This window comes from Sturnira hondurensis, unplaced genomic scaffold, assembly GCF_014824575.4.
Source record: "Sturnira hondurensis isolate 20B ecotype Veracruz unplaced genomic scaffold, ASM1482457v3 Scaffold0022201, whole genome shotgun sequence".
NCBI lineage: Eukaryota > Metazoa > Chordata > Mammalia > Chiroptera > Phyllostomidae > Sturnira > Sturnira hondurensis.
In genome coordinates this window covers 4,257,152-4,283,673 of record NW_028094832.1, presented here as the reverse complement: position 1 = coordinate 4,283,673, position 26,522 = coordinate 4,257,152, and the positions used below count along the sequence as shown (strand labels likewise).

Below are 26,522 nucleotides of genomic sequence, written 5' to 3'. Positions count from 1 at the left end.
GACAGTGCTCCAACCAACTGAGCCACCTGGCCAGCTTACAACATTTTTAAAAGAAAACATGTTAAACCGTGATTTATGTGGCGCTATTTGAAGAACTGTTATGATGTGCAGGACTGATATGCTCACCAGGGCTGAAATGGACACAGAACAGACATTCAGACTTGACCCCAAAGCCTTGTAAATTGGCTCTCTTTATTAGAAAATAACAATCTTTGCAAATATTTTCTTCCTATTTTTCCTTTTTCTGTCTGTTTTGATTTGTGATTATTGGAGAACTCAAAAGCAAGTAGTAGATTAGTTCCCAGTGCAATCCGAATTTTCAAATTGCTGACTGAATATCGTAACATTGAACTGCAAGGACCCTACGGGCTATAAAACGCAACTGTGCTCATGACTTTAAGTCACTTTTGTCCTTTACTTGTAAGCAAAATGTCATAGAACATTTAGCTCCGTTCAGTGTCTGTATTACACCCAAGGATAAAGAATTGGGGGTGCTGAGCACAGCGTCCCTTTATTTTCACTTCCCTTCCCTCGGTGTGAATTTCTGATTGTCACTAGAAGAATGTGACCTCAGTATGTCTACTCGCAGGCAAAATGAAGGACCGGTTGTCAGAACTTCTGGAGTTAACCAGGCAGTATGACCAGCAGTTCTCGGACGGAGGTGACGACTTCGACTCGCCCCAGGAGGATGTCGTGTTCGAGTCGGACCACATCCTGGAGTCCTTGTACCGAGACATCCAGGACCTTCAGAACGAAAACCAGCAGCTCATGGCAGATGTGAAGCGGCTGGGAAAGCAAAACGCCCGCTTCCTCACGTCCATGCGGCGTCTCAGCAGCATCAAGCGGGACACCAACTCCATTGCCAAGGACATCAAGTCCCGTGGCGAAAACATCCACCGCAAGCTGCGCGCCATGAAGGCGCTGAGCGAGGAGGCCGAGGCCCGGCACGGACCAAACTCCGCGGTGGCGCGCATCACCCGCGCGCAGTACAGCGCGCTCACCCGCACCTTCCAGCGTGCCATGTACGAGTACAACCAGGCCGAGATGAAGCAGCGCGACAACTGCAAGATCCGCATCCAGCGCCAGCTGGAGATCATGGGCAAGGACGTCTCGGGCGACCAGATCGAGGACATGTTCGAGCAGGGCAAGTGGGACGTGTTCTCCGAGAACCTGCTGGCTGATGTGAAGGGTGCGCGGGCGGCCCTCAACGAGATTGAGAGCCGCCACCGCGAGCTGCTGAAGCTGGAGGGCCGCATCCGCGATGTGCACGAGCTCTTCCTGCAGATGGCGGTGCTGGTGGAGGAGCAGGCCGACACCCTCAACGTTATTGAGCTGAACGTGGAGAAGACCCTCGACTATACCGGCCAGGCCAAGGCGCAGGTGCGCAAGGCCGTGCAGTACAAGAAGAAGAACCCCTGTCGGACCATTTGCTGCTTCTGCTGCCCCTGCCTCAACTAGCAGGCTGGCCTGGGACATCACACTCTATCCTAACGGGAATGGTCTGAGAAGCGTAATGGGAAAGATTGGGGGGCTCCCTTTATGGGGGTGAGTTGTCCCAGCCCCTATGGGACCTCAGTCTTTAGAGAAAGAAGGAACTCCAGGTCTAAAAATTCCAACCCAGCCCATGCTTGGGACTACGGTTGATGCTGTCCGATGTTTCTTCAGTAAGTACAGAGATACCCACTGAAGTTGTGTAAGGTCATTGTATGGCAAATTGCACCCTTGCCCTTTTAACGGAAGCCAAATAAAGAACTGACGTTGTACCATATTGTAGGGTCGTTGTCCCAGACATGTCTTCTAGGAAGATGCCAAGTCCGCATTGGCTAATAGTGTGAACCCATCAAAACAAATTTCATTTACTCTGTCTGGAAAGTACCTTGGTTCTGTTCGGTTTCACGTCTTTCATTTCAAATTCTTTGTCTGGTTAGTGCTCTATGATTCCTGCTTACAAGTACAGCTTCTTTCTGCTCACCTCCACACTCATTCGAAGGCCAGCACTCAGGCCACTGAGCCACACCAGCCAAGGCTCACATCCATACTTATTAAAATCACATTTAACACTCATTATTTTCTTATCTTTTCACTTTTATTATCTTCTGTCAGAATATAGTTTGGGATCTTTTCCCCAAATATTTTTAAGCACTGGGTTTTGAACAAGCACTCAAATTGGTGAGCGTATCAGTCACATTTTATATTTTTCATAAATAAAAATAATTTAAAATGTATCTTTTTATGTGATTATTACAAATGCACAGACACATGTAAATGTGAAGTACGAAGATTCACTAACACACATACATAGTGACTAACTGGTTTCCCCTCTACGTTTGTACATATAGACTATAAATATCAAGAAAAACACTTTTACTGGTTGTCAGTGTGGGTTTCCTTGTTTTGAGTTGATCTCACTCTCATCTGCACATCGAGTCCAGTAGGGCCAACATGTGATTTTGAACAACTGTGTCAGTTATGGTGATACAGACAGATGTCAACAGCCGACGATGCAGACAGAACTGGAGATAATAAACATTCTTGGAAATATTGCATTTGTTTTGCTGTGGGCCACGCCTTTCATGATTTAAATTAAAATAATTCTTTTTAAGTTAGTTTAATAAACATTACGTAATAAATATCCCTTTTATGTGTGTGTGTCTTAGTTTCCTTTTTCAGCCATTGTGTTAAAAATTCTTCTAGCTGCTTAAAGCGGAAACATCTGGATGGAAGAAACAAACGAAAAGGAATTCACACGAGCGTATCTTTTTTCTCTCCAGAGTTACCTACGGTCGTTTAGCAAAATCATCGTGTTTTAGAGATTTGGTTTCATTTGCAAACTTTGGAGGGCCCTTACCCACATTTACCATGTTTCCTGTCTTTCTCCCGAGTCAATTTTGAATTCTTTCTACTCATTATTTAATAAAAATGAGAGAATTTATTCAACAGTCAAAATTCTCAGGTCCTTCAGACAATGAAATTTGGAGAGGAATAGAAGAGTGTGCAGACTCTGCAACTCACTGTCTAAACTGCTCATGACCATGAAAATCCAGCCCTGCATCTAATTTTAATTTCATGGTTAAATATGAGAATTGTGGAAACCAAGTCCCACTGGGCTCTTCTCGGCTTTCTCCTGATTTCTTTCTCAGCTAACTCCAGTGTTGTTTCAACTTTGACCTAACTTGACCTAATTCCCTTTCTCTAAAAGAAAAAGTCTTCGTATAGCTCCAGTGTTGTCTTTCATAGAAGAGAAGAGAACTGTAAATAGACTGCCAGGTAGTGTTCGCAAGAGAGAATAATTCATTCATTTGACTCGTTTAAACCCATAAAGCATTTCCTTTGCTTAAAACCATTCATGAAAGCAAATGAGTTTGCAGGCTCTGTGTATTTTTGAATGCCCTATATTTTACATTGAAGAATTACATAAAAATTGCACTTTGCTAAGAGATTAGTGAACTCTTACCGAGGAAAAGGCAAGAATTTTTCTTTGTTAGTAAACCTCTGGGTGTGACAGAATGGTTAAGAACACACATTCAGGACTCTACTTTCTTGCTTTAAACCCTATGTCTGCCTCATGCTAGCTGCTATGACGTGGCATGCTCCTTGACCTCTCTGGGCCTCAGTTTCCTCATCTGTAAAATGGACACAACCAGACCTACCTCATAAAGTCTTAAGCAGTAAAAGACTAAATATGTAAAAGCAAGAAGTGCCTGGCATATGCTAAGTGCTCTGTTCATTGTCATTAAATAACTTTCTCGTAGACTGAGAGAGCTGCCATTGACTGAAGTAAATGAGTAGTTTTTAGCTTCTGAGGAAAAATACGTATTCTTTTTTTAACAGTCTTTCACAACATGGAATAAAGAAACCAAGACCATCTTTGAATGTGAGGGCTTTTTTTCTGTAATGAAAAAAAGCTATTTTTCACGGTGGTATTTCTATTCCTTCTTCTATCCCAGCATGTTCTGAAAAAGAAATTAAATGTTCCATTCAAAAAAGTTAAACAGGAAGCAGCTGTTCTGCTCAATTTGGCAAGCGCTTTCCCCTGATTCTTCTCGAACTGCCGATCGCAAAGCCCCAGAAGGAGTTCAGCTGTGGAGGCCAGGACACAATAGGCCCACGGGAAGGGATCAGCTGGCTTTTCCCATATCCTGCCTGTCCCCCCTCAACCCACCCACAGAGCCAGCCTTGGCTCTGACTGCCACTCTGAGCAGTGGTTAAAATGCTGGGTTTGTCCGTAGGAAAGAGGGCTCCAGCGCCACCAAGAGACGCTGTAGCATTTATTGGTGCACCCGAGCCTGTGGTGCTCTGACCTGGACAGATTCTGAAGAGCAACTTTGGGTAAAAAAAAGACTTCGTGATAAGTCTGCAAAATTCATACTGTAATGTCATTTCGTGTATGAAATGAAAGAATCCACCACAAAGAACTGTACAGCCTTTGGGGGCCAGTTGTGGGAATCTTTCAAAGCTATTTGAGCATAGGCGGTGACTACCTCCGGCCAGCCGAATGCCTCACCTTACAGCCACCGCCACGGGTTATAGGTGATGACAACTCCAGAAATATCAGAAATAGGAAAGGTGCTCACCTGGGAGGCATCAGTGTCCAGCATCATCTGAATTCCCATTTTTTTTTAAAGCTGATCAATAATTAAAAAATGTTTAAACCATGACATCATGAGAGGAAGTTTATGTTCTTTCAAGATAATGACTTGGGGAGAGGATAGTGTTCTTGTACCAATCCTTTTTTAAAAAACCATCCCAATGCATTGAAATAAAGAACAAACTGACAGTAACCAGAGAAGAGGGGAGAGGGGATAATGGGGGGGGGGGGAGGAGAAGGGTCATCAAGGAACACGTATAAAGGACACAAGGACGGAGCCGAAGGGGGTAGGACCAAGCAGGGAAGGTGGGGTGGCTGGGAGGGCGGTGGGGCAAAAATGGACGCAGCTACTTGAACAACAATTTTTTTAAAAAGAGGAAAAATAAATAAATAGTGCCCTAAAACTAAAAAGTAAACAAGAAAGTTCATTATTTATATTATGTAATAATGTAATTATGTGTACTATAAAATGCATACTTACATGCTACCCATTATGTTAATACATTATGCATTTATATTCTTTATATTGACTTTCTCAACATGTAAAGAAAGCAGACTAGTTACTCTTAATTATTTCAATAACTTAAACAGTGTTTTAGTCACATCTTAGTGTCTTAGTTTCCAAAGCATCACAATGGTATTTTTCTACTAATAAATTTTGATATGATTTTATTACTTTAATATTTTTTGTAAAACCAGCTGCAATTTCTTTAAAGTTGACATCTATTGGCTAGTAAATATGTGTACATGTATACACATAAGTAAATAAATGAGTGAGTGAATTAATAAATTAATTAATTTTAAAAATCCAGTCCTAATGCTTTATAGTTAAATGTCATAGGCAAATATTTTCTAGGCTCTAAAATGCAAAGTTCCTACCTTCACAGGGAACTACTGAAGATTGTGTATAGCTTAAAATAATAAATATGAAAACTGAAGTCTTGGATTTTATGTATAAATCCTAGCATTCTCTTTTCTACCATCAGACATAATTGCTATCTTTGTAATATGCCTGCTATCTCTCTCTCTGCGGCATGCTATTCACTCAATGTAATCAAGATGATAGTTTCAAACATCCAGTAGGAATCAGAGTAACAGTTGACTTGTTTTCGATAGCAAAATTGAAAATCATGCCAATTAATAAAATGGGGCCATTGGAAATGGAAAACAAATAGGCTCTGGAATGTGACTTCACCAACACATAACTAGTGAGCATCTTTATTCGTTGATAACACACAACGCACAACACATGTCGGTGTGTTATAAAGAAGAGGCAAGGGGATACACTGGAAGCTTTTGTTGTAAAGATTATATATTTACTGGCAATAAGGAAGGCTTCCTGAACTGATGATCAGGGTAAAACTTCCTAGGATGCTTTAAAACCAGTGATAGCCTGACAAGTCAGGAGCAATAGACAAGTCCCATCACTGTCATTTTTTAATGCTTGGTGTTTCTTTTAAAAGTATTCTTTATACTCCATTTTAATTGCAAGCATCCTTAGCTAGTCAGACCTATTCCATTTTTCCTAATATACGGGGTCCTGGAAGTATGGCCTGCTTGAGTGTGGTTGGTAGGGTAATAATATGGTTGTAATAATTTATAGTTTTTTAAAAGATCTTATTTATTTATTTTTAGAGAAGGGCAGGGAGGGAGAAAGAGAGGGAGAGAAATATGAATGTGTGGTTGCCTCTCGTGTGCCCCATACTGGGGACCTAGCCTACAGCCCAGGGATGTGCCCTGACTGGGAATCGAACTGGCAACCCTTTGGTTCATAGGCCTGTGCTCAATCCACTGAGCTACACAAGCCAGGGCATAATTTATAGTTTTAATTTGAACATTTCACCTAAAATGTCATATGGTGTGCTCAAATGTGATATTGTTATGTTAGAGACTTATATGCTTATGCTTTTGTAAAAAAAAGATTTTGTAATAAAAAAACTGGCATTATTTGTGCCAGATGGTACCTGTGTATGTCTACATTTTCATGGTTCTACAGCCAACTCTTTAGGCATATTTCTTCCTTTGTATCTCAGCATCCCATAATATTTTATAGTGGGTAAAAATATCAGAGCATACAAAATATGTATGTGTGTATATATACATATATACATATATACACACACACATATCCTTATTACTATTTGCAAACAGGCCCAGCTATTTGCATGTGTCCAGTCTAGCTGTCTCAAACAGAAAACACTTGAAGCTGTGTAATAGGAACATACATGTAATGCGTGTGTTTCAGGGTTTCTATGCCAGGATCTTTATGTATTTTGTATCAGCGTGGTCTCCACTGATGTGCCCCTTTTATCTAATTTTTTACCAGATGTGCCCCTTTTGCCTGATACCTCCTGCAGATCCTAGGTTACCCATACATGAAGATTTGTTCTAAGCCACCATTAATCTTTTATGGAACAGGTAGGGACAGAAGGCATGAGTAAGTATCCATGTCTATACCAAAGCTCACTGGCTGAGGCTGAGCAGTGCCTCTGTTTTCTAAGTTTACTTGGACATAGATGAGACCTTGCATCTGTCCTGCACTCATCCCCCACCCCCTCAGTTTCTTTGTTTTGTTTGCTTTGTGTGTGGACATTTCACTAGCTGCATGTTCCTGTCTGTCTGCTTTCTGGTCAGCTGCTTGCTCTAACCCTACATCCTGATTGTTGTTGATCTGTAAATTTTCCCAGCTGTCTGTAGCTCCAACCTTCAACTTATGTACACTTTGGGTACTAATCTGGGTCTGACGACACTTTGCTCAATAGTTGTCCCACTGCACAACAGACAGACATGTCATTCAACCAGCATAACACCCATTGGTCTGACACTTGCCAGTTTACAGAGTGCTTTGATCTCATTTTTTTCATGACCATCCTGTGAAATAATATCATGAGCTCATTTTTCCTGAGAGGTGGAAACTAAGAATTCAGTCCTCTAATATTTGACAATAGTTATGTACTTCCGTGTGTCTATTTCTTACTCTCATATTACTAAATATCTCTCCAGGAACATTCACATCAACACCAATCTAGAAGCATAATTGCATTGAAAAGAGAGAGAACGTGTATTTGCTTTGACTAATCTCTGTAACATTAATGAAACCCAGTCTTCCCTTGGCCTCTGATTCCACATTTTCCCCCTACCTTTGTTTCCTCCTCCCCAGTCTTTTTTGCAGGTTTCTCTCCTTCCCAGCCATCATAGCTCACTTTGCATTCATGGCCTTTTCTCTTCTCAGGTTACCCAGTCTCCGGAGCTAGACCTCTCACTCCCCGAGTTTCAAACACCACCATTCTGAATGCTGATGGTCTCCTGATCTGTAATCTCCAGCCCCTACTTCTCAGTGGGGAGTTGGGTCTGTACCTCCCACTGTCTGTCAAACATCTGCTCTTTAGATGTCCCACCGGCACTATTTTTTTAAAGATTTTATTTATTTACTTTCAGAGAGGGGCAGGGAAGGAGAAGGAGAGGGAGAAAGGAAGGAGAAAGACAGGGAGAGAAACATCAGTGTGTGGTTGCCTCTTATGTGCCCCCTACTGGGTACCTGGCCTGCAACCCAGGCATGTGCCCTGAATGGGAATCGAACCAGAGGCCTTTTGGTTTGCAGGCTGGCTCTCAATCCACTGAGCTGCACCAGCCAGGACCCACCAGCACTTTTAATGCTACAGAATCCAGCACCTTCATCCACTCACAACTCCTGTTTACCTATCTTGCAAATGGCATCATCAACCACTCTCTACCCCACTGCCTGAGCCAGCGGGATCCCTTGCTGCAGCCTCTTGTCTCTCTCCCACCTCGCCTCTCCCGAAGAATATGTGTGCTTCTCTCACCCCCACTACTGCCTCCCAGCTCACACAGTCCTCCTCTCTTGTCTCCATGAGTTCAATGTCTTCTAACACGTCTCTGGCCTCTCATCTCGCCCCTCAAATCCAATCTCTACACTACGGTCATAGTCCTTTTTCTTGATTTTTGTTTTGTCATTATGATTTGCTTATTTTAAATTGTGGTAAAGCATACATAACATAAAAGTTACCATGTTAGGCATTTTAAAGCATATAGGTCAACTGGGTTAAGCACATTCATGTTGTTGTGTGGCCAGTCTCTAGAACTCTTCTCGTCGTGCAGGTTCACACTCTCCCCAGCCCTCCTTCTCCTCAGCCCCTGGCACCACCATGACACCTTCTGTGCCTGTGAGTCTGACTGCTCTACCTGCCTCATATAAATAGAATCGTACAGGGTGGGACAATAGGTTTGCAGTTGTGAGTACAGGAAACAGAGTTTATTCTTGATCATTATGTATTAATTATTGTACTACTTACTTGTATTATAACTGTAAACCTACTTTTGTCCACTCCCATGTAGTGTTTGTCTTTTTTGTGACTGGCTTATTTTACTCAGCATAATGTCTTCCTGGTTCATCCATGATGAAGCATGTGACAACATCTCCTTTCTTTAAGGCTGAATGCTAGCCCGTTGTTTATGTACACACTACACTTTGTTTATCCATGTATCCACTCGGGCCATTAGCCTGCTAAATACCCTTTGAAGGCTGCACATTACTGCTGGGATAAAATCCCAACTCCTGAGTGGTTCTGTCTAAGGCCCTGCAGGACCTGGGCCCCGCCTGCTTCTTCAGCCTCATTCCCCCCAGCCCCACTCTTTCCTGTATACTCAATTCTTGTTCAGTTCCGGCCATTCCTGCAGGCTATTTCTCTACCTGAACCGCTTCTCAGGACTTTGCCCCCATGCTTGGCTGGGTCTTCTGAGAAGCCGACTCCAGGAACAGATTAAACAGTGCAAAGATTTTATTGGGGTGAGTGCTTCTGATGGGAAGCAGGGAGGGAGACAGCTTAGGCTGAGAGCAGTTGCATCTGGGAAGGTCAACAAGGAGGAAGAAGCATTCAAACTGCTGCACAATCCAAAAGGGGTCGCAGAGCCATCAGGAAGTCCTTGCGGCAAGTCAGCCTTCAGAGGCTCTGGTGCCTCCCAGGGACAGGCCTGCCTGAGTGTCCCTGCTGCTCTCATCTCTCATCTCATCCCGCATCTCTGCTGCGGGAGGCGGGAGGCGTGACCTCAGTGGACAGGGATGGATTTCCGAGAGCAGCCCCCACTCAGTCCTCAGTGGTGCTGACGCAGCACGGAGCTGCCCTCTCCCGGCCAGCGTCATCCCCCTGTTCACTCAGCAATCTGTGCTTCCTCGGCGGTGCTGCTTTTGATTCATGTTTTCAAATGACATTGACTGGGGGGACATTGGTTAACAAATTTATGTAGGTTCCAGTTGTATAGCTCCACGATGCATGATCTTTATATTGCATTGTGTGCCCACCACCCCGAAGTTAAATCTTCTTTCACCGAATATTGACCGCCTTTACCTTTGTTATCCCCCACCCCTCTTGCTTCTGGTAACGAACATACTGTTGTCTGAGTCTATGAGTTTTTGTTTATCTTGTTTGCTCATTATTGGTTTCAGTTTTATATCCCACATATAAGTGAAATCAAACGATTCTTAACTTTTTCTGTCTGACTTGTGTTGCCTAGCATGATATTCTCAAGATCCATCCAGATTGTCACAAATGGCAGTGTTGTATCATTTTATGACTGTGTAGTATTCCACAGTATATATGTACCACATGTTTTTATCCAATCCTACATCAAAGGGCATTTGTTTCTTTCCATGCTGCTTTTTGATTTTTAAAAAATTTTGTTAATTGATTTTAGAGAGAGAGAGAGGAAGAGGGAAAGAGAAACATTAATCTTTGTTCCACTTATTTATGCATTCCTTGGTTGATTCTTGTGTGTGCCTTGACCAGGGATCAAATCCACAACCTTTCCATCTGCAGGACAACGCCCAACCAACTGAGCCACACCAGCCAGGGCTTCATTGCGTCTTATTAAAAAGATAGAGGCTCAGGTTGGATGCAAATAAGGTTGCAAACTAAGTTTCATCTGGAAAGGATTTTTTTTCTTTTTATTCTTCCAGTTATGTAAAGTAAAGATCATTCAAAAATTTTTTTTGGATAAAATGTATTGGCTTTGGTTTCAGATATCTCTCTCTCTCTCTCTCACTCTCTCTCTATCTATACGTATCATCTACCTATCTTAACAGGACATCTAGTAGAGTCATTTGTGTGAAGTACTCAGCTCCCTGCTCCTTGTTATAAAAGACTGTGTTTCAGGGTGGTGGCTGTGGGCATCAGTCCTAAACTATTCTCAGTCACCAAGAATGTCACATATAAGGGTGCCCTGCAGTGCCCCAGTCCACTCTCCTGAGTCTGTAGGGGCATGCCTCCCCACCGCCACACACACATACAGACAGATTCCTTAGGGTTTGCAATGCTGGTGCAATACGAAAGTGCTCAACTGTATGTGTATTGTGCAGAGAAGTGACTGCACGACCATTCCTCCCCCTGCAGGAGTGGAAAACCAAGGAGAGGTTGGAGGACCCGAAACTGCCCTTCCACTGAGCTGTGAGCTCAGTGGGGCTGCAAGGCTCTCTCCCTGCTGAAGCTGACTCGGTGCGTGTACTGTTGCTCGGCCCCAGGTGACTCCCAGCTGCCAGCAGCTGAGCTGCTGCTCCAACTCTTTAAAACAGGATGTGGGCAAAATCAAGGCAAGAATCTGCAGGGAGTAGCAAGGGTATAGGAGGAATGTTGCCCTTAGATAAAGTGAAATTACTTAGCCTCCGTGTGACGAAGACAGGAATTTCTCTTGCAGCCAGGAATGTTTCATTAGTTTATTCTGTTGCCCTGCCCTATGGTTTACCCTGGTCTGATACTCCCTTAAAAGGGCATGGTGGAAGTAATATGGTTCTATTCATAATCTTCACTCGTGTTTAGTAATCTGGTTCATGGAAGAAACCTGTCAAACAAGAACTGTTACTAAGTGGCAAGACGTTAAAACATGCACTTAACCCAACCCAGGAGAAAGTAAAACTGGGAAATGAACCGAGGTACCTGTTCTTTCAACACTGCAACTCATCTGCAGGGTGGCTTCCTGGGTTCCGCACTCTGTGCTGACCATTGTCAGTATGGGAAGTAACTTTGCACCAAGTCCTCATTTCCTAAAGGAAGCCACAGCTTTAGCAGCAAAAGTTGCGTTTCTTCCCAGTAAGACTTTCAGTGCTGCATTGAAAACGGACTGGAGAACGCAATAGGGGATGTGAAAACATTGAAGAGAAATCCTTTCCTTCCTGATAGAGATAAGAGCCTTAAAATGAATATTTTTGAAAGGAATAATCCAGTGGTGTGAATGACCTGGAGATTGAAAATAAAAAGAAAGACCATGTCTTGGGAGTGATGTCAAAAATTAAGAATGGAGTTACCATATGACCCAGCAATCCCTTTTCTGGGTATCTACCCAAAAAATTTGAAAATATTTATTTGCAAAGATATAGGCATCCCTTTGTTCATTGCAGCATTGTTCATGGTGGCCAAGACATGGAGACAACCAAAGTGTCTTTTGATAGATGGTTGGTTAAAGAAGATGTGGTATATACTACAGTGGAATATTATTCAGCCATAAGGAAAGATGAAACACTGCCATTTGCATCAACATGGATGGATCTTGGGAATACCATTCTGAACAAAGTCAGCCAGTCAGAAAAAACTAAGAACCACATGATTTCACTCATATGTGGGATATAAAACTGGAACTCATAGACACAGACAACAGTACAGTGGTTACCAGAGGAAAGGGGGTGGGGAGTGGTAAAGGATAAAGAGGAGCAAATACATGGTGACAGAAGATAATTTGACTGGGTGGTGGGCACCCAATGCAATATACAGATCGTGTATCATAGAAATGCATGCTCGAAACCTGCATGATCCTATTAACCAATGTCACCCCAATAAGTTTAATAAAAGTTAACAGAAAGAAAGGATACAAGATAGGTCAGAACACAGATAAACTTGGACACCCAGAAGAGCAGAATAAGATTAGGAGACCCAACTGAAGTGGACCAAAAATTAGAAAGTGGAAGTTGAAAATATGAAAAGTAAATGAAGTTGGCAGGTTTCCTATCCCCCCCCCCATGTGTGCCCTCTGGGTACAATTTTGTAAAGTTGTGTATTACGGTATTCTATGACATAATTTTGCTTGGGCTTAATGTGGTGAGTAGGCTGGAAATCTTAGAAATTTCTTCTAACACTGTATGGATTTCTGATAACTCAAAACCTTTAAATTCACATGCGTATTAATTAATTTTCCTTTTATTTTTTCTGTTAAAAATGACAAAAATCTGCTTGTTCTTAAAATGTGATGAAATATAATTTCTAGTCCTCTCTTCACCCTACTTTTGCATTGTTTTAAAATAATGAATAAAATGGAGAGCATAATGGTAATTTCACTTGGTCTACTGTTTCTTTGCTTGGTCTGCTTTTCTATTCAGAAGATATATATATATATATATATATATATATATCTTCTGAATAATCTGAATATATATATATTCTGAATATATATATAATTTGCAAAATTTTCAGTGTCTTAAAAATAGTACATACTACAGTTTACACCACAAATGAAAACTCCTGGAATTCTTGGCACGCCATCTTGTCATTGGACAACTGAATTGCCTCCTTAAAATGTATTGGAAAAACTAAATACAACAAAATGAAAGGAAACATTCATAATTTATATTACCAAGCCCCCTGACTTATTTGACAGAAGAAAGAGGCTGTAGTTTGCCAAACCCCACATACCTGGCATGGGCCTGGTTGACAGTATTTGCCTTCCCCATAGCTATAGCTACCTGCTATAGCTACCTGCTATAGCTACCTGCACACATAGCTATAAAGAAAATCGCCAGGTGTGGGTAAGACAACTAACCGTATTTTGTTGTGTATGATGTGCACCCATATTTTGTGCACATTCTATGTAGGATTATTATACACATTATTGCACCCATATATAAATGTGCATCCTATTTTTCCCTAAAAAATTTGAGTAAAAAGTACGTATTATACACAGCAAAATATGGTAAGAAAATGGGGGAGGAAAAGCAGAAAAATTACTGCTTTCCAGTGTTTGGTAGCATAAAAACACAAAGTAGCTCACACATTTTTTTCAGGTTATTGGGTCCCGCAAATTAGCCCACACACTGACATGTGAAATGGCCAAGGGTTCTGCCCTTGACACTTCCTTTTCTATACATTCCTTGTAGGTGATCTCCCCCATCCCATGGCTGTGCTTCCAAACCCTGCTGGAGAGCAGACTGACCGGTGGTGATCCCAGCAGCCCTCTTTAGTTTGCCGGACAAGAAGCAAAGACACAGCCTCAACCTTCCCCAAGCTACTCCGGTGCCATGGGTGTGAATGGACAACCTCCCCGAGCGGCTGGCACCCAAGCCAGACTCTTTTCCTTCTGCTTGCAGGGCTGCTCCTATTCTCACCTTCGAAAACCCTTGTTTTGAGCAGTGGGTGCCAGGTCCTGCCCAAGCACACCAGGGGATGACAAGAGATCACACGGGCATTGTGCTGGGGCGGCCCCTCTGCCTGCGGTTCTGGCCGGCAGGGTGTGTATGACACCCGTGAAATTCGCCTGAGTCATTCACTCCATCATTTATTTCTTTAGCTTGGATCTGGCACCTGCACTCCAGACTTTTATATTCTGCCTACTCGACCTGTGTTTGAGAACGTCCCACAGGTTCCTCAAACGCAGAGCCTGTCCTTCCCCTGTGGACCTCCTTCAGGTAATGGCATCCTTATCCTGCCAGATCTGGAGGCGGAACATCAGAATGACCTTCATTCCACCCTGCACTTTCTGTCCACCCCAAATGAAATGAAAGGGTCGCTGCTGATACTTAAAAAATAGATGAATATTTGTGAGCTAACATGTGGTTAACGTCACCCAGAACGCACACCAGATACTTGAGCTGCGAAGCACCTCCAATTTCCTGTCTGAATTTTCCTAATTCACTCAACAAGGAACTGTTTCATACTTCAGGAATTGTGTTTCAATTTCCCTTTCAGCTTCTATAAATTTTAATATGGTTGTTCATTAAAAAAAATGTCTATTATGTGCAAAACTGATGTTCATTAGTTGTAGTCCGAACTGGCGTCTTCATCTCTTTTACATATGTAAATTGGCTGGGACTGGACCCTTGCGAGCTCATTGCCTCCGCACAACAAGCCCCTTCTCCGACAAGTGTCTGGCTCCAGACGATAAATTCTATGTATGGTCACCCCACATGTATGGTACACATCTGAGTGAGCGCGTCTGACATTTTCTAAGCCCACCTGCCCCTTTCAGACTGAGCTTGCGGAGTCTGAGGCCCCACCCTGAGCGGCTGCAGGAAAACCCCAGCTTTTGCCAGACTGTCCCTCCCCTCCTTCGTGTGCAGGCCATGGGGACAGAGGATGTGGCCTTCCTTTCTCCATTGCCACTTGCCGAGGCCATCTTTCTTACTCACCAGAATCCCAAAGTTAGATAAATATGTCTAAGAAAAAAATTAAAGTAAAAGAACATCAGGAAGAGAGGAAATTAAGGAAAACTAAAATGTTGGAATAAAAAAGGGTTAAAATAGAAATGTAAAGTGAACTATTTATTATAAGATAAAATAATTATGTTTAACTATGAAATAAAAATAAAAAGCTACAATATGTGAAAACAAAATCATGAACATAGATTAAGAAACATTCTATGTTAAACTAAGAATAAATATGACTTCAATAAGATATGAGTAATAATATTTTAAAAATGCAAATAAAGACAAAGTCAGTTGTCAACATGAATTGTCATACCCGTAAACATTTTTATGAGTTTATTTCAGCCAAACTCACCATAATTTTGGAAAGCAAAATCTAATTGGATTAAGAAAATGCTCTGGAAAATGGCAGTTTTACCACTTACTTTATATGTCAGAATCAAAGCGGAAGACGTAAGGGGGTTTACATGAAATTCCTTTGATCACAGATGAGGGAGGCAGAAGAAAGCAAAGAAGGGAAATCTCTGGGACTGAATAAAAAGTAAAATGAATAGACACAGACATCTGCGGGTATAGGATAGTTAACAGTTAACAATTAACACGAGAACAATAGCAGTGAGGGGTTTTTTGGTCTCAGCCCTGTGCAGTGAGGGATCCGGAAAGAAGGAAATTACTGACATTCCAAAAGTATGTTATAGTCGATGCATAAAGACAATAGACTGTCTCAGTTAAAGTGAAGATTGGTCTTTGTTGGGGAAGACGCCGGCCTAGGACCGCACGGCCTGCCACCAGTACCAGCCACGAGCAGCTTCCGGTTGGAGAGGTTTCACTGCAGACCATTCTGAGCGGCTGCTGAGGTCTCTGAGTTTGCAAGGCCACCACGCAAGCCTCCCTGACCCTGTCAGGTTCAGCATGCAGCCCCTTTGCTGCCCACAGAGGAACATAGGCTCGAGGTGGAACACCAAAACAGAAATGGGGAAAATGAGATTAAATGAATTAAATGAGATAATACATGTAAAGCGATACTGAAACGCTGCTTCATAAAACCAAACATGTCTTTAATAATGTTGGAAAACAAAAGATGAGGGCAAACTTGAGGAGGAGTGGGGAGCCTTGCTGCAAACAGTTGCCACTTAGACTTCTCCGCAGCTGAGTTCTGCATTGCCGGGAAAGAACAGGCTTGGGCGTGCAAACCTTGTCCCCTTCCCCGCCCCGCCCCAGCCGAGGCTCCTGCTTGGCCCATGACCCAGCGCTATCTGGAAGAGCCTCACCACAAATTTCAGCAGAAAGTCAGGCTCGATCAACCGCAGCCGCCAGCGCTGTTCTTTGTAATCCAGAATAGCATGGTCAGGTGTCGAGAAGTGTCTGGAGAGTGTTAGGAACTCTCAGTGTGAAAATACACACACACACACACACACACACACACACACACACACACCCCAGATGGCTTCCCATTCTCACCTTGGGATGAGAAAGTATGTTCTAGTGTTGATGGTATCTAGTGATAAAGTTGTGAAAAACTACGAATTGGCCATATTTCTTCATAGCATAACTGAGATAAGAATGGGTTTAAAAGTAACCCGGAAGTTGAACCTTTTGGCAGATGTTGAAACAAAAGGGTGTTAGAATGATGCTTGGAGGTGAGAGATTTCTGGTAAAGTGAAAGTGAAGATTCTGTGAGAAACGAGACACGCCTTAGCAAAAGGCAGCTCAAGGGTTCACACAGTATTTTATGTATCTATTCATAACAGAAAGACAGCAGTGCACCCACAGAAGACAGGCCTACTTAGGACAAAGTGGCAAATGGTAAGAAATCAAGCCAATCATGGGGACTCACTGAGGAAGCGACCTCTAGGGGACACTGTGGAGCCCTTCATCCCTTCTGCGTACACTGAGTGAGCACTTGAAAAGGCACTCGGAAAGCCCGCCGTGATGACGGGGACTCTCATGATTGAGCATGCCTTGGAATCATCGGCTCAGGTGGGAAGGACTCAAGAAGTTGGAGTTGGGCTCAAGGATTTGCCTTTCCAACAAGTTCCCAGGTGATCCTGATGTTTTTAGATCACTGGCGTGTATTTCAAGGGATGGTAATTATCTCATAAAACAAGCACATTGGAGGTAGGTGGCTTCTGGTCAGCTGAGCCTCACTAAGGTCTTCATGGAGGTGACTAAGGGCAGAGTCTCCTTCTGGTTTACTGTTTGGCATCTTTGGGGATGAGTTCCTTCTCCATAGGCTTGTTCCCTCATGGTCACAGGATGGCTAAGTGCTCTGACAATTACATTTCACACCATCTCATTGAACACAAGAAGAAAGAGGGGAGCGATGGCACAAGCTCCTGAGGCTCTGTTTTTTTAAATTTAATTCACAAAGAAAAGCATTCCCAGAACCCTCTGTCAACCTTCCCTTATCTTTCATTGGCTAGAATTGGGTCACACCCCACGCCCTGTTCTCCTTCTCTCCACCTTNATAAAACAAGCACATTGGAGGTAGGTGGCTTCTGGTCAGCTGAGCCTCACTAAGGTCTTCATGGAGGTGACTAAGGGCAGAGTCTCCTTCTGGTTTACTGTTTGGCATCTTTGGGGATGAGTTCCTTCTCCATAGGCTTGTTCCCTCATGGTCACAGGATGGCTAAGTGCTCTGACAATTACATTTCACAACATCTCATTGAACACAAGAAGAAAGAGGGAAGCGATGGCACAAGCTCCTGAGGCCCTGTTTTTTTTTTTTTTTTTTTTTTTTAATTCACAAAGAAAAGCATTCCCAGAACCCTCTGTCAACCTTCCCTTATCTTTCATTGGCCAGAATTGGGTCACGCCCCACCCCCTGTTCTCCTTCTCTCCACCTTAAACCAATCATTGGCACAATAGATGATATAGGGAAAATGGAGTGAGCCAGGCTCCCTCACCCGGGATGTCCCAGTGACTGTGGTTTGGCAGTGTCCATGTGGCCTTGAGTATGGGCCCACATGCGTAGAATGAAGCTCTGTTATATAACTGAAGGTCAGTATTGGCACCTTGCCGGCTTTGTGTGCATTTAGTATGTAAGGGAGTTGGAGCTTCCCACAGTGTGACATGAAGCTTGCAGAGTGTGTGGGTCACCCCACCCGTGAATAAAGGCATGTCAGACATCCCCACGACTCCGTGACTTTTCTTCCATCTGCCCGAATCCAGGGTGAACCTGCCCAGCCTTGAACAGCTGCAAGGAAGATGACATGAACATTATTGGTTTAGACCAATAATGATTAATCCTCTGGGTAAAGGGGAGGAAGCTACTTTTTCTGAAGTCAAATTAAGAGTGGCTGTTAGAAAATGAGCAAATACTGACTACCACCAGGACTTAGCTTGAGCCGGGTACCCTGCTAGGTATTTTATATACCGTTTTACTTCTCACGTTTCTCTGGAGTAGGTATTATTATTGCCACTTAAGGGATGAGGGAACTCAGACTTGAGGAGCACATTGCCTACATAGCTAGAAAAAAATTAGAGTTTGAACGAGGTCTATTGACTCTACAATCTAAACAATACAGGCATACCTCTGAGATAGTGAGAATGTGCGGTTTCTGTTCTAGGCCACGACAGTAGAGTGAGACCTAATCTTTTCGCTGGTGGAGAGTCTTGCCCTCAATTTGCAAAAAAACAAAAAACAAACAAACAAAAAACACAACACCCCGTGTAGTGCAGTGGACGAAGCATAAGAAAGGAAGCATGCCTGTACCTTTACATTTCGATGTCCTGCTGCCCCTTGGTGTATCTATAGTTCAGAAAGATTGGTGCCATCATAATGGCAACCCTTAATTAAGAACAAAAAGATTCATTTCTTTTCTGCTTACTAGAGAGGATATATGTGTTCTATAGTTAATGACATTTCACACAAAAATTAAATAGTGTAGGTATTGCAACAGAAAATTCTGCCAGCAAGAATACTTTTAACAGTATCAAAAAATAACATCCCAGGCCTTAACTTTCATTCTAATAAATGAGAACATGCAGAGTGACAAGGACGCTTCTAATGCCTTATTTGGAACTCCCTGAGTCTGTACACTCATATTCCTATCTGCCGGTAGGGGTAACTTATAGTTACCCATTTTACTTTACAATGAGATGTGTGGTGGAAAAGTAGGATTTATGCTGCACTTTGGTGGAGGGTCAGGCAGAGGAAAAGGCAGGAGAGAGATAGGAAGTGGCTTAGCATCTCCAAGGGACACGGGGTCCACATTGATGGGGTTTCTCACTCTACTTTACCCCTGTCTATATAGTTTGAATTTTATACAAGTTTTAAACTTAAACCTGTTTTAGTAAAGACATTTTTATTACGAAAAGATAAAAAAGAGGAAGGGTAAGTGTAGAAGCCCCATGTCAGAAGTTCTGGGAAAAATGGAAAGTGAGTGTATTGGGAAACTATGGGCAATCCATTCAGGAGTTTGAAGGCAAATGGAAGAAGACAAGTTAACAAAGGGGTCAGCAAGATTATTTTTTTAATACATATGTGTGGAAACAAAATATATGCCTGTGAATATATCATCAGAGCTAGAGAAACTAAATTTGGCCAGCTGCATAAAAGTAACTCAAAACTTGGCATCTTAAAACAATAAATATTTACTATCTCACATGGTTCCTAGGTCAGGAAATCAGGGTGTGGTGGTTGGTCTAGTTCAGGGTCTCTTGTGAGGTTGCAATCCAGGTGTTCAAGGTGTTGGCCAGGGCTACACTCATGTGCAGGCTTGACTGGGCTGGAGGGTCTGTTCCCAAGCTCACTCATGTGAGACTGCAGCTCCTTGCAAGCTGTTCTTCACCACAAAGGCTTGTCAAATAGCTGCTCACGACACGACAGCTGGTTTCCTCCAGAGGGCATGATCCAAGAGAGAGAGAGCAACCCAGATGATAGCAGCAATGCCTTTGATGACCTAGACTCCAAGGCTGCATACCATCTCTTCTGTTTTATATTATTCATTAGAAATGAATCACTAGGTCCGACCCACATGGAAGGGGAAGGGAATTAGGCTCCATCTTTTAAAGGGAGGAGTATCAAAGCATTTATGGATATGTTTTTTAAATCACTACAAAATGCAGAAAGAATATCATGGCTTAAATAAACACATACAGAGTGAAGGATAGAGTGATACATTTCCTGTAGGAAGTATGTTAAATGTGATACCTGAACATGAAGCTATTTCCGTGTTACAAAATCTATCTTAATATTGTCATTTTCTCTCTAATATTGTCAGTTATAACAAATGTCATTGTGCAGCGCTTTTCACAGTTTGTTCCAACACTTGAATGGATATTTGTCATGTCTTGCAGTTGCCAGCATCTTTTGATTTCTATGTTGTGCAAATTTCCTCCATTTTGAGGCTTGCCTCCTAGCCTCCCTTGCAGCTAGGATCTAGAACTTGTATCCTTTCAGTTAGACAGTCCCATGTAAGATGTGAATTTGGAAAACAGTAGCTTGACTCAGAATCCAGGAAAAATGGAGGAAAAGACTCCAGTCACTGATGGAACCATATCTTGGGCTCTTTACCATAGGACTCTGCTTTCCCCATGTTGGCTTTATTCTCAGGTAGGCAGCCTCTGTGTAGTACTCCTAGGGCTCCATTATAGTATTTCAGTTTGTCAGTCTCAGAAATTTCATTTACTGATTCATTAAAAAACAACAACAACACTTAGCAGTACAAAACAATAACATGTTATCCTGCCTATAGATTCTGTGAGTTAGGAATTAGAAAAATATACAGTAGGGACAGCCTGTTCCTATTCCATGATATCTGGGCACTTAGCTGGAAAGACTTATTGGCTGGAGGTGTCCCTTGATGTCTACGGACCAGAATCAGTTGAAGGCTCATTCTCTTGTACCTGTAGCAGTTGGGACTGACTGTCAGCTGGAGTTGCCAGCTTGAACAAGTACATATAGCTACTTGGGCTTCCTCACAGTATGGTGGCTAGGTTCCCAGATCAAGCACCCCAAGAAAAACAAGGCAAAGTATAGCACCTTTTATGACCTAGACTTGGAAGTCACATAGCATTATTTGGCCACAGAGACAATCCTTGTGATATCAGTGAGGGGGAACACAGACCCCCACTCCCACCCCACATCTATTGATGGTAGAGGGATCAGAGTCACAGTGGAAGAAGAGCAGTAGGGATGAGAGTTACTGTTATGGTCTCCTCTTTGGGAAAATACAATCTGCCACACAGCGGATTGGCATCATCTCTTCTCCACTGGTTCGGAATCACCTCTAACACTGATTAGACTAACTTGTACTACGGGCCCATTCTTAACAGCAGCCAGAGAAGCTTAATATAGTCCTGAGACTCCTGCAGAGTCACTATGAAGAGGTGCCCTATGAAGTGGTTGTGTTGTTCAGAACTGTCATATACCTTGTTGGAGGTTAAATAAGAATATTATTCAAATATTGTATTGCCAGTTTCCAGAGGATCATGGAGAATTCAACAGGTGGATTGGTGGTAATGCTCCCAGGTGGGGGAACACACATCTAGGAGGCTGCTTCTTGTATTTGAGTGAGCTTGTAACTGGGCTTCTGTTGCCTAAACCTAAAAATGGAGATATGAACTCATACTTCACAGGGTTGTTAAGAACATTAAATTAGATAATGTATGTAAAGAGCTTAGAGCAATGATTGTTACATTGTGAGTACTCAACATATATTCTTATTATTACCATTATAAGTACCTTGAAAGTCAAACTCTATGAAATCTGAGGCCTGTGACAATGTAGTCCAGTAAGATACTGAGTGGTGAATGGGATCCTTGTGTTGTCACCCCTTGGATGCTTCTAGGTCTCAGCAGAGCCCAAGTTCCTGTTTTGCTCTCACCAGGGTGTGGCAGGAACAAAGGAACTGCTCTACTTTCTTTGTGTGCTCTTCAGTGCCAGGGCAGCAGACACTCAGTAGGAGAGATTACTGCTGAGGATAAGACACCGATACAAGCCACTGATGCCTCAAAATGTTATGTGGCAAAGTGAGTCGGGGCAATTTCACCAGTTATTATCCTGGGGGGCAGTCAACGTTCTTGGTGGGAGAACTAGGGCAGCAGTCTGTGTGACCGCCTCCACAGGTCCTGGCAAGATTCGTAGGGATCACTGGACTTCTAGGAGGTGGCAGGCCAAAGGCTTTCTTACAGTGTGACCCAGTGGGCGAGGAGCCAGTTGGTGAGGCCCCAGCAGAGTGAGGTGAATGTGTGCAGTGTCCAGGATGACACAAGTTCTCGGTCAAAGACAGAGAGTGCGTCGTCCGGGCAAGGGCGTGGCTGCCAGATCCTGGCTCAGTCTCTAGGCTCCCTGATGCTCCGGAACACAGAATCCTTTGGTAGACTGGAGGCTCTGGTGGTGGGAAATGGAGTGGAAATCCTGCAGGAGTCGCCAGAGCCAACTGAAACTCCTGTGCACCGTAAGGAAGGCGCGCACCGAACGACAGTTCAGAGAACACAAACAGCTGTGCAGGGCTGGGTTGTGGGAAGGGCGAGGAGGCCACCGCAGGGCCGGTGAGGCTGTGCGGTGTGCGTGGCGGCTGCGGCCGCAGGGGACGAGTCGGTCCACACCACCCTGCATTTGGCTTGGCGCAAATTTTCACAAAAGCTTTCTTCCCGCCTTCCTCGGGGCGCACTCGAAGAAAAGTGACCTACCCTACTGGCAGGGGTCCAAGAACTCTCCTGGTGCCCAGGCAACTCTCTTCTTTAAGTTTACACTATTTCCAGTAAAACAAACCAAACACCTCGCTCGGGCCTTGACCCCCGCACCCCCGGCCCGGGCACCCCCAGAACGAGTTCCCGGGAATGCAGAAGTTCACCCGAGTGTTTGTTTCCCGCGCCCACGCACCCCAAAACCGGAAGCAAAACCGGTTGGGCCCCGAACGAGGCGCCGGGTGCCGCCACTCCCGGGAGCGCGCCTTCGCCGCGGCGGTTGCCTTCCCCGCTCCGGCGGCCGCGGGCGACAGCGAGCTGCGGCGGCAGCGTCGGCGGCGGCAAACCTAGCTGTAGCGGAAGGCCGGCCCAACTCGGGCTAGGAGAGCTGGAAAGGTGGCGGCGAGACATTCCTGCGGGAGGGAGTGAGGAGGACGGTGGAATAAAGCTTGTAGGAAGAGCGAAAGCGACACCATTCGTCTGCACCAGGATGGCCGAGTGGTTAAGGCGTTGGACTTAAGATCCAATGGACATATGTCCGCGTGGGTTCGAACCCCACTCCTGGTAGTTGCGTTTGACTTTCTTTTTCAAGAACTTTATTTTTTTAAATCTCAATTTCACACGGGACACCATCCTTTGGACTCAGGAACTCGGAATTCTGGCTGGGAGAGGTGGAACCCTCACAATGTGCGGCTCAGCTCCCTCCGGGCCTTACACCACGAAGCGAGCGGGCTGGGCATGAGGCGGAGGGGGCCCCCCTGGTTCCCGACAGGGGTCTCACTGGGTCCAGGGTGCTCTCTGGCCTGGGCAGGACCGGGACTCGGCGACCCTTGCATCCGGACTGTGCTTTTGCTGTAGGGCTGGTGTCTTCGCCTGGGAGGGAAGGGTGCTTGAGATGTCGCCGCACAGCCCGTTTCTTTCCTTTCTCTTCTTCCTCTTCTCTTCCTTCTTCTTTTCCTTCTTCTTCCTCCCTCCTCCCCTTCCCCCTCCTCCCCCCCTCTCCTTCCCCTCCCCCCTTCCTCCTCCTCCCTCCTTCTTGTGCTTCNGGAACCCTCACAATGTGCGGCTCAGCTCCCTCCGGGCCTTACACCACGAAGCGAGCGGGCTGGGCATTAGGCGGAGGGGGCCCCCCTGGTTCCCGACAGGGGTCTCACTGGGTCCAGGGTGCTCTCTGGCCTGGGCAGGACCGGGACTCGGCGACCCTTGCATCCGGACTGTGCTCTTTTGCTGTAGGGCTGGTGTCTTCGCCTGGGAGGGAAGGGTGCTTGAGATGTCGCCGCACAGCCCGTTTCTTTCTTTTCTCTTCTTCCTCTTCTCTTCCTTCTTCTTTTCCTTCTTCTTCCTCCCTCCTCCCCTTCCCCCTCCTCCCCCTCCTCTCCTTCCCCTCCCCCTTCCTCCCCTTCCCCCCTTCCTCCTCCTCCCTCCTTCTTGTGCTTCCTCCCTCCACCCTCCTCCTCCCTCTTCCTTCTCCCTTCTCTTTTCTCCTCTTCCATCTCCCCCTTCTCCCCTTCTCACCAAAATTAATTATATGCACACAAGTTCTGGGAACTTGAAGGCCAAGAGAGTATGCATCACAGTTCAAAAGTGGATTGGAACTTGCATTTGGCTTATACTTTTAGGGCCTACTTACCTACAATCTTAACAAGCTAATTCAAATGAGAGCTTTATTGTATCCTTCTCTACAAAAATGTGTTAACATCAGTTTCTTCTGATTAACAGGATTCTGTAAATGAATCTAATGTAGCAATATGTAAGTTATTATTCAGTTTATAAAAGTTTAAATCATTTAACTCAAAGGTGATTCAATAGAAAGAACTGAAAGAACTGTGGGGTCAGACTTACCAATTTTCCCAGGTTACCAGTCATTTGCAAGTAGCAAAATAATATTTACCTCCATAGAATGATGCAAGGGTGTAATACTCTTCTCTCAAAAGTAGGTGTTTCATAACTCAGTTCCCTTCCCTTTTTTGGAGCCATTTCTTTGTGGGAAAGAGAACCAAATTGTGCGTGTAGAAAGAAATCTTACCTTTCTTCTGTAGACCAATTTGCAGTTGTCGAAACATTTTTACATTCATAGTCTCCTTTCACAGATCAGAGCATGCACCCACACTAATTATACCTAGGTGGTGGGTATAATTAGACATCATTTTCCTTAGAAAATTTTAAAAGTAGTATTTTTTGCACTTAAAATGACAAATATAAAGCTAGAGGGCATTAGTTCTTAAAACTGATATGTTAAAAATAGAATCTTGACTTCTGGCCAAGATGGAGGTGTAGGCAGACACACTGTGCCTCCTCGCACAACCAAAAGAAGGGCAATAACCAATTTAAAAACAAAAAACAACCAGAACTGACAAAATTGAACTGTACGGAAGTCTGACAACCAAGGAGTTAAAGAAGAAACACTCATCCAGAGTGGGAGGAGGGGCAGAGAGTGAGGCAAGGCAGTGGCTGGAGAATGGGGAGTGGGGAGAGTAAGGTGGTGTCTGGTGCAGTGTCTGGTCCCACATCTGCATGTGGATAAACTGGGAGGAACAACTGGAGCAAGACAGGCCACACAACCCAGAGCTCCCTCCAGTGCAGGGAAATAAAGCCTCAAAACCTCTGACTGTAAATAGCTGTGGGTGGTGCCGTGGTGGGAAATACTCCCAGTCTCACAGGAAAGTTCATTAGAGGGACCCACAGGGTCCTAGACCATACACAAGCCCACCTACATGGGAATCAGCACCAGAAAGGCCCAGTTTGCTTGTGGGAAGTGGGGGAAATGACTGAAAACTGGCAGAGAGTAGAGCAAGTGCCATTGTTCCCTCTTGGACCCCTGCCCCATATACAGTGTCACAACCCAGTAAAGTAGTTACCCCGCCCAGGTGAACACTTAAGGCTCTGTCCCTCAGTGTGTAACAGGCACACTGAGATATACACATAAAAAAATGGTCCAAATGAAAGAATGGACCAGAGCTCCAGAAAAAACAACTAAAAACAACTAAAAAACAACTAAACAACTAAATTCCATTTAGAATGGAAGGGCAGACAAAGTGCTTCTCAGATAAGGTCAAGTTCAAGGAGTTCATCATCACTGAGCCCTTATATGAAGTGTTAAAGGGGTTTATCTAAGAAAAAGAAGACAAAAAGAAGACAAAAATATGAGCAGTAAAATTACAAAAAACTATCAACAACCAAACCTAGAAAAACAAAAACTAAAACTAAGCAAACAACTAGGACAGGAACAGAATCACAGAAATGGAGATCACACAGAGAGTTATCTGCAGGGAGGGGCCGGGGAGAATACTGTGGGGCGGGGAGTTACAGGGAATAAGAAGCATAAATGGTCTACAAAATAGACAGGGGACATTAAGAATAGTATAGGAAATGTAGAAGCCAAAGAACTTACATGTACAACTCATGGATATGAACTAAAGGGAGGGAATGCTGGTGGGAGGGGGTTGCAGGGTGCAGGGGAATAAGGGGGGGGTGGAAATGGAACAACTGTAATAGCATAATCAATAAAATATATTTAAAAAACAAACAATAGAATCCTTTTCCTTGAAAAGAAGACTTATTAGACTATATTTTTTAAATTCTTGAAATATTTTGCATTTAAATTTGAATCACTTGCAAGTATAGCACCACTAATATTAGAATGATTTTGTAATGATTATTTTAATAAGCAATTAAGTGACTATTCTGAATTATACATTAGGAGGATTTGTAAGCATTCTTACTGTGGGTTTGGACTAGGTCTAAGTTATTCAAACTTATTTGATAATTTTCTGTTGGACTTCTTAAAACTGCAGGAAAAATATTGCCAGTATATTTCAACAGTGACATCTACTGGTTGGTTTTAGGAAAATTTGTTTGTTAAATTCTGTGCTATATTCTGAC

At 43.8% G+C, this 26,522-nt stretch overlaps 1 protein-coding gene, 1 long non-coding RNA gene and 1 other non-coding gene across 4 annotated transcripts in view; 2 read left to right on the top strand and 1 right to left on the bottom strand.

Moving 5' to 3' along the window:
- The window catches only part of STX11 (syntaxin 11), a 29,567-nt gene extending 27,028 nt beyond the window's left edge, over nucleotides 1-2,539 (top strand). For both annotated transcript variants that reach the window (XM_037034794.1, XM_037034793.1), the window contains one exon: nucleotides 590-2,539. In XM_037034794.1, the coding sequence (XP_036890689.1) occupies nucleotides 595-1,458 (864 nt within the window). In that variant the 5' untranslated portion in view covers nucleotides 590-594 and the 3' untranslated portion in view covers nucleotides 1,459-2,539. The remainder of the gene's footprint in view (nucleotides 1-589) is intronic.
- A 13,049-nt stretch (nucleotides 2,540-15,588) lies between these two features.
- On the bottom strand, nucleotides 15,589-16,556 carry LOC118979003 (uncharacterized). The gene is made up of 3 exons (XR_005064824.1): nucleotides 16,467-16,556; nucleotides 16,277-16,370; nucleotides 15,589-15,931 (listed from the first exon to the last, which is right to left on the bottom strand). It is a non-coding gene; the product is annotated as an uncharacterized LOC118979003 (long non-coding RNA).
- Nucleotides 16,557-23,124: 6,568 nt separating this feature from the next.
- TRNAL-UAA (transfer RNA leucine (anticodon UAA)) lies at nucleotides 23,125-23,207 on the top strand. The gene has a single exon. It is a non-coding gene; the product is annotated as a tRNA-Leu (tRNA).
- Nucleotides 23,208-26,522: the final 3,315 nt, after the last annotated feature.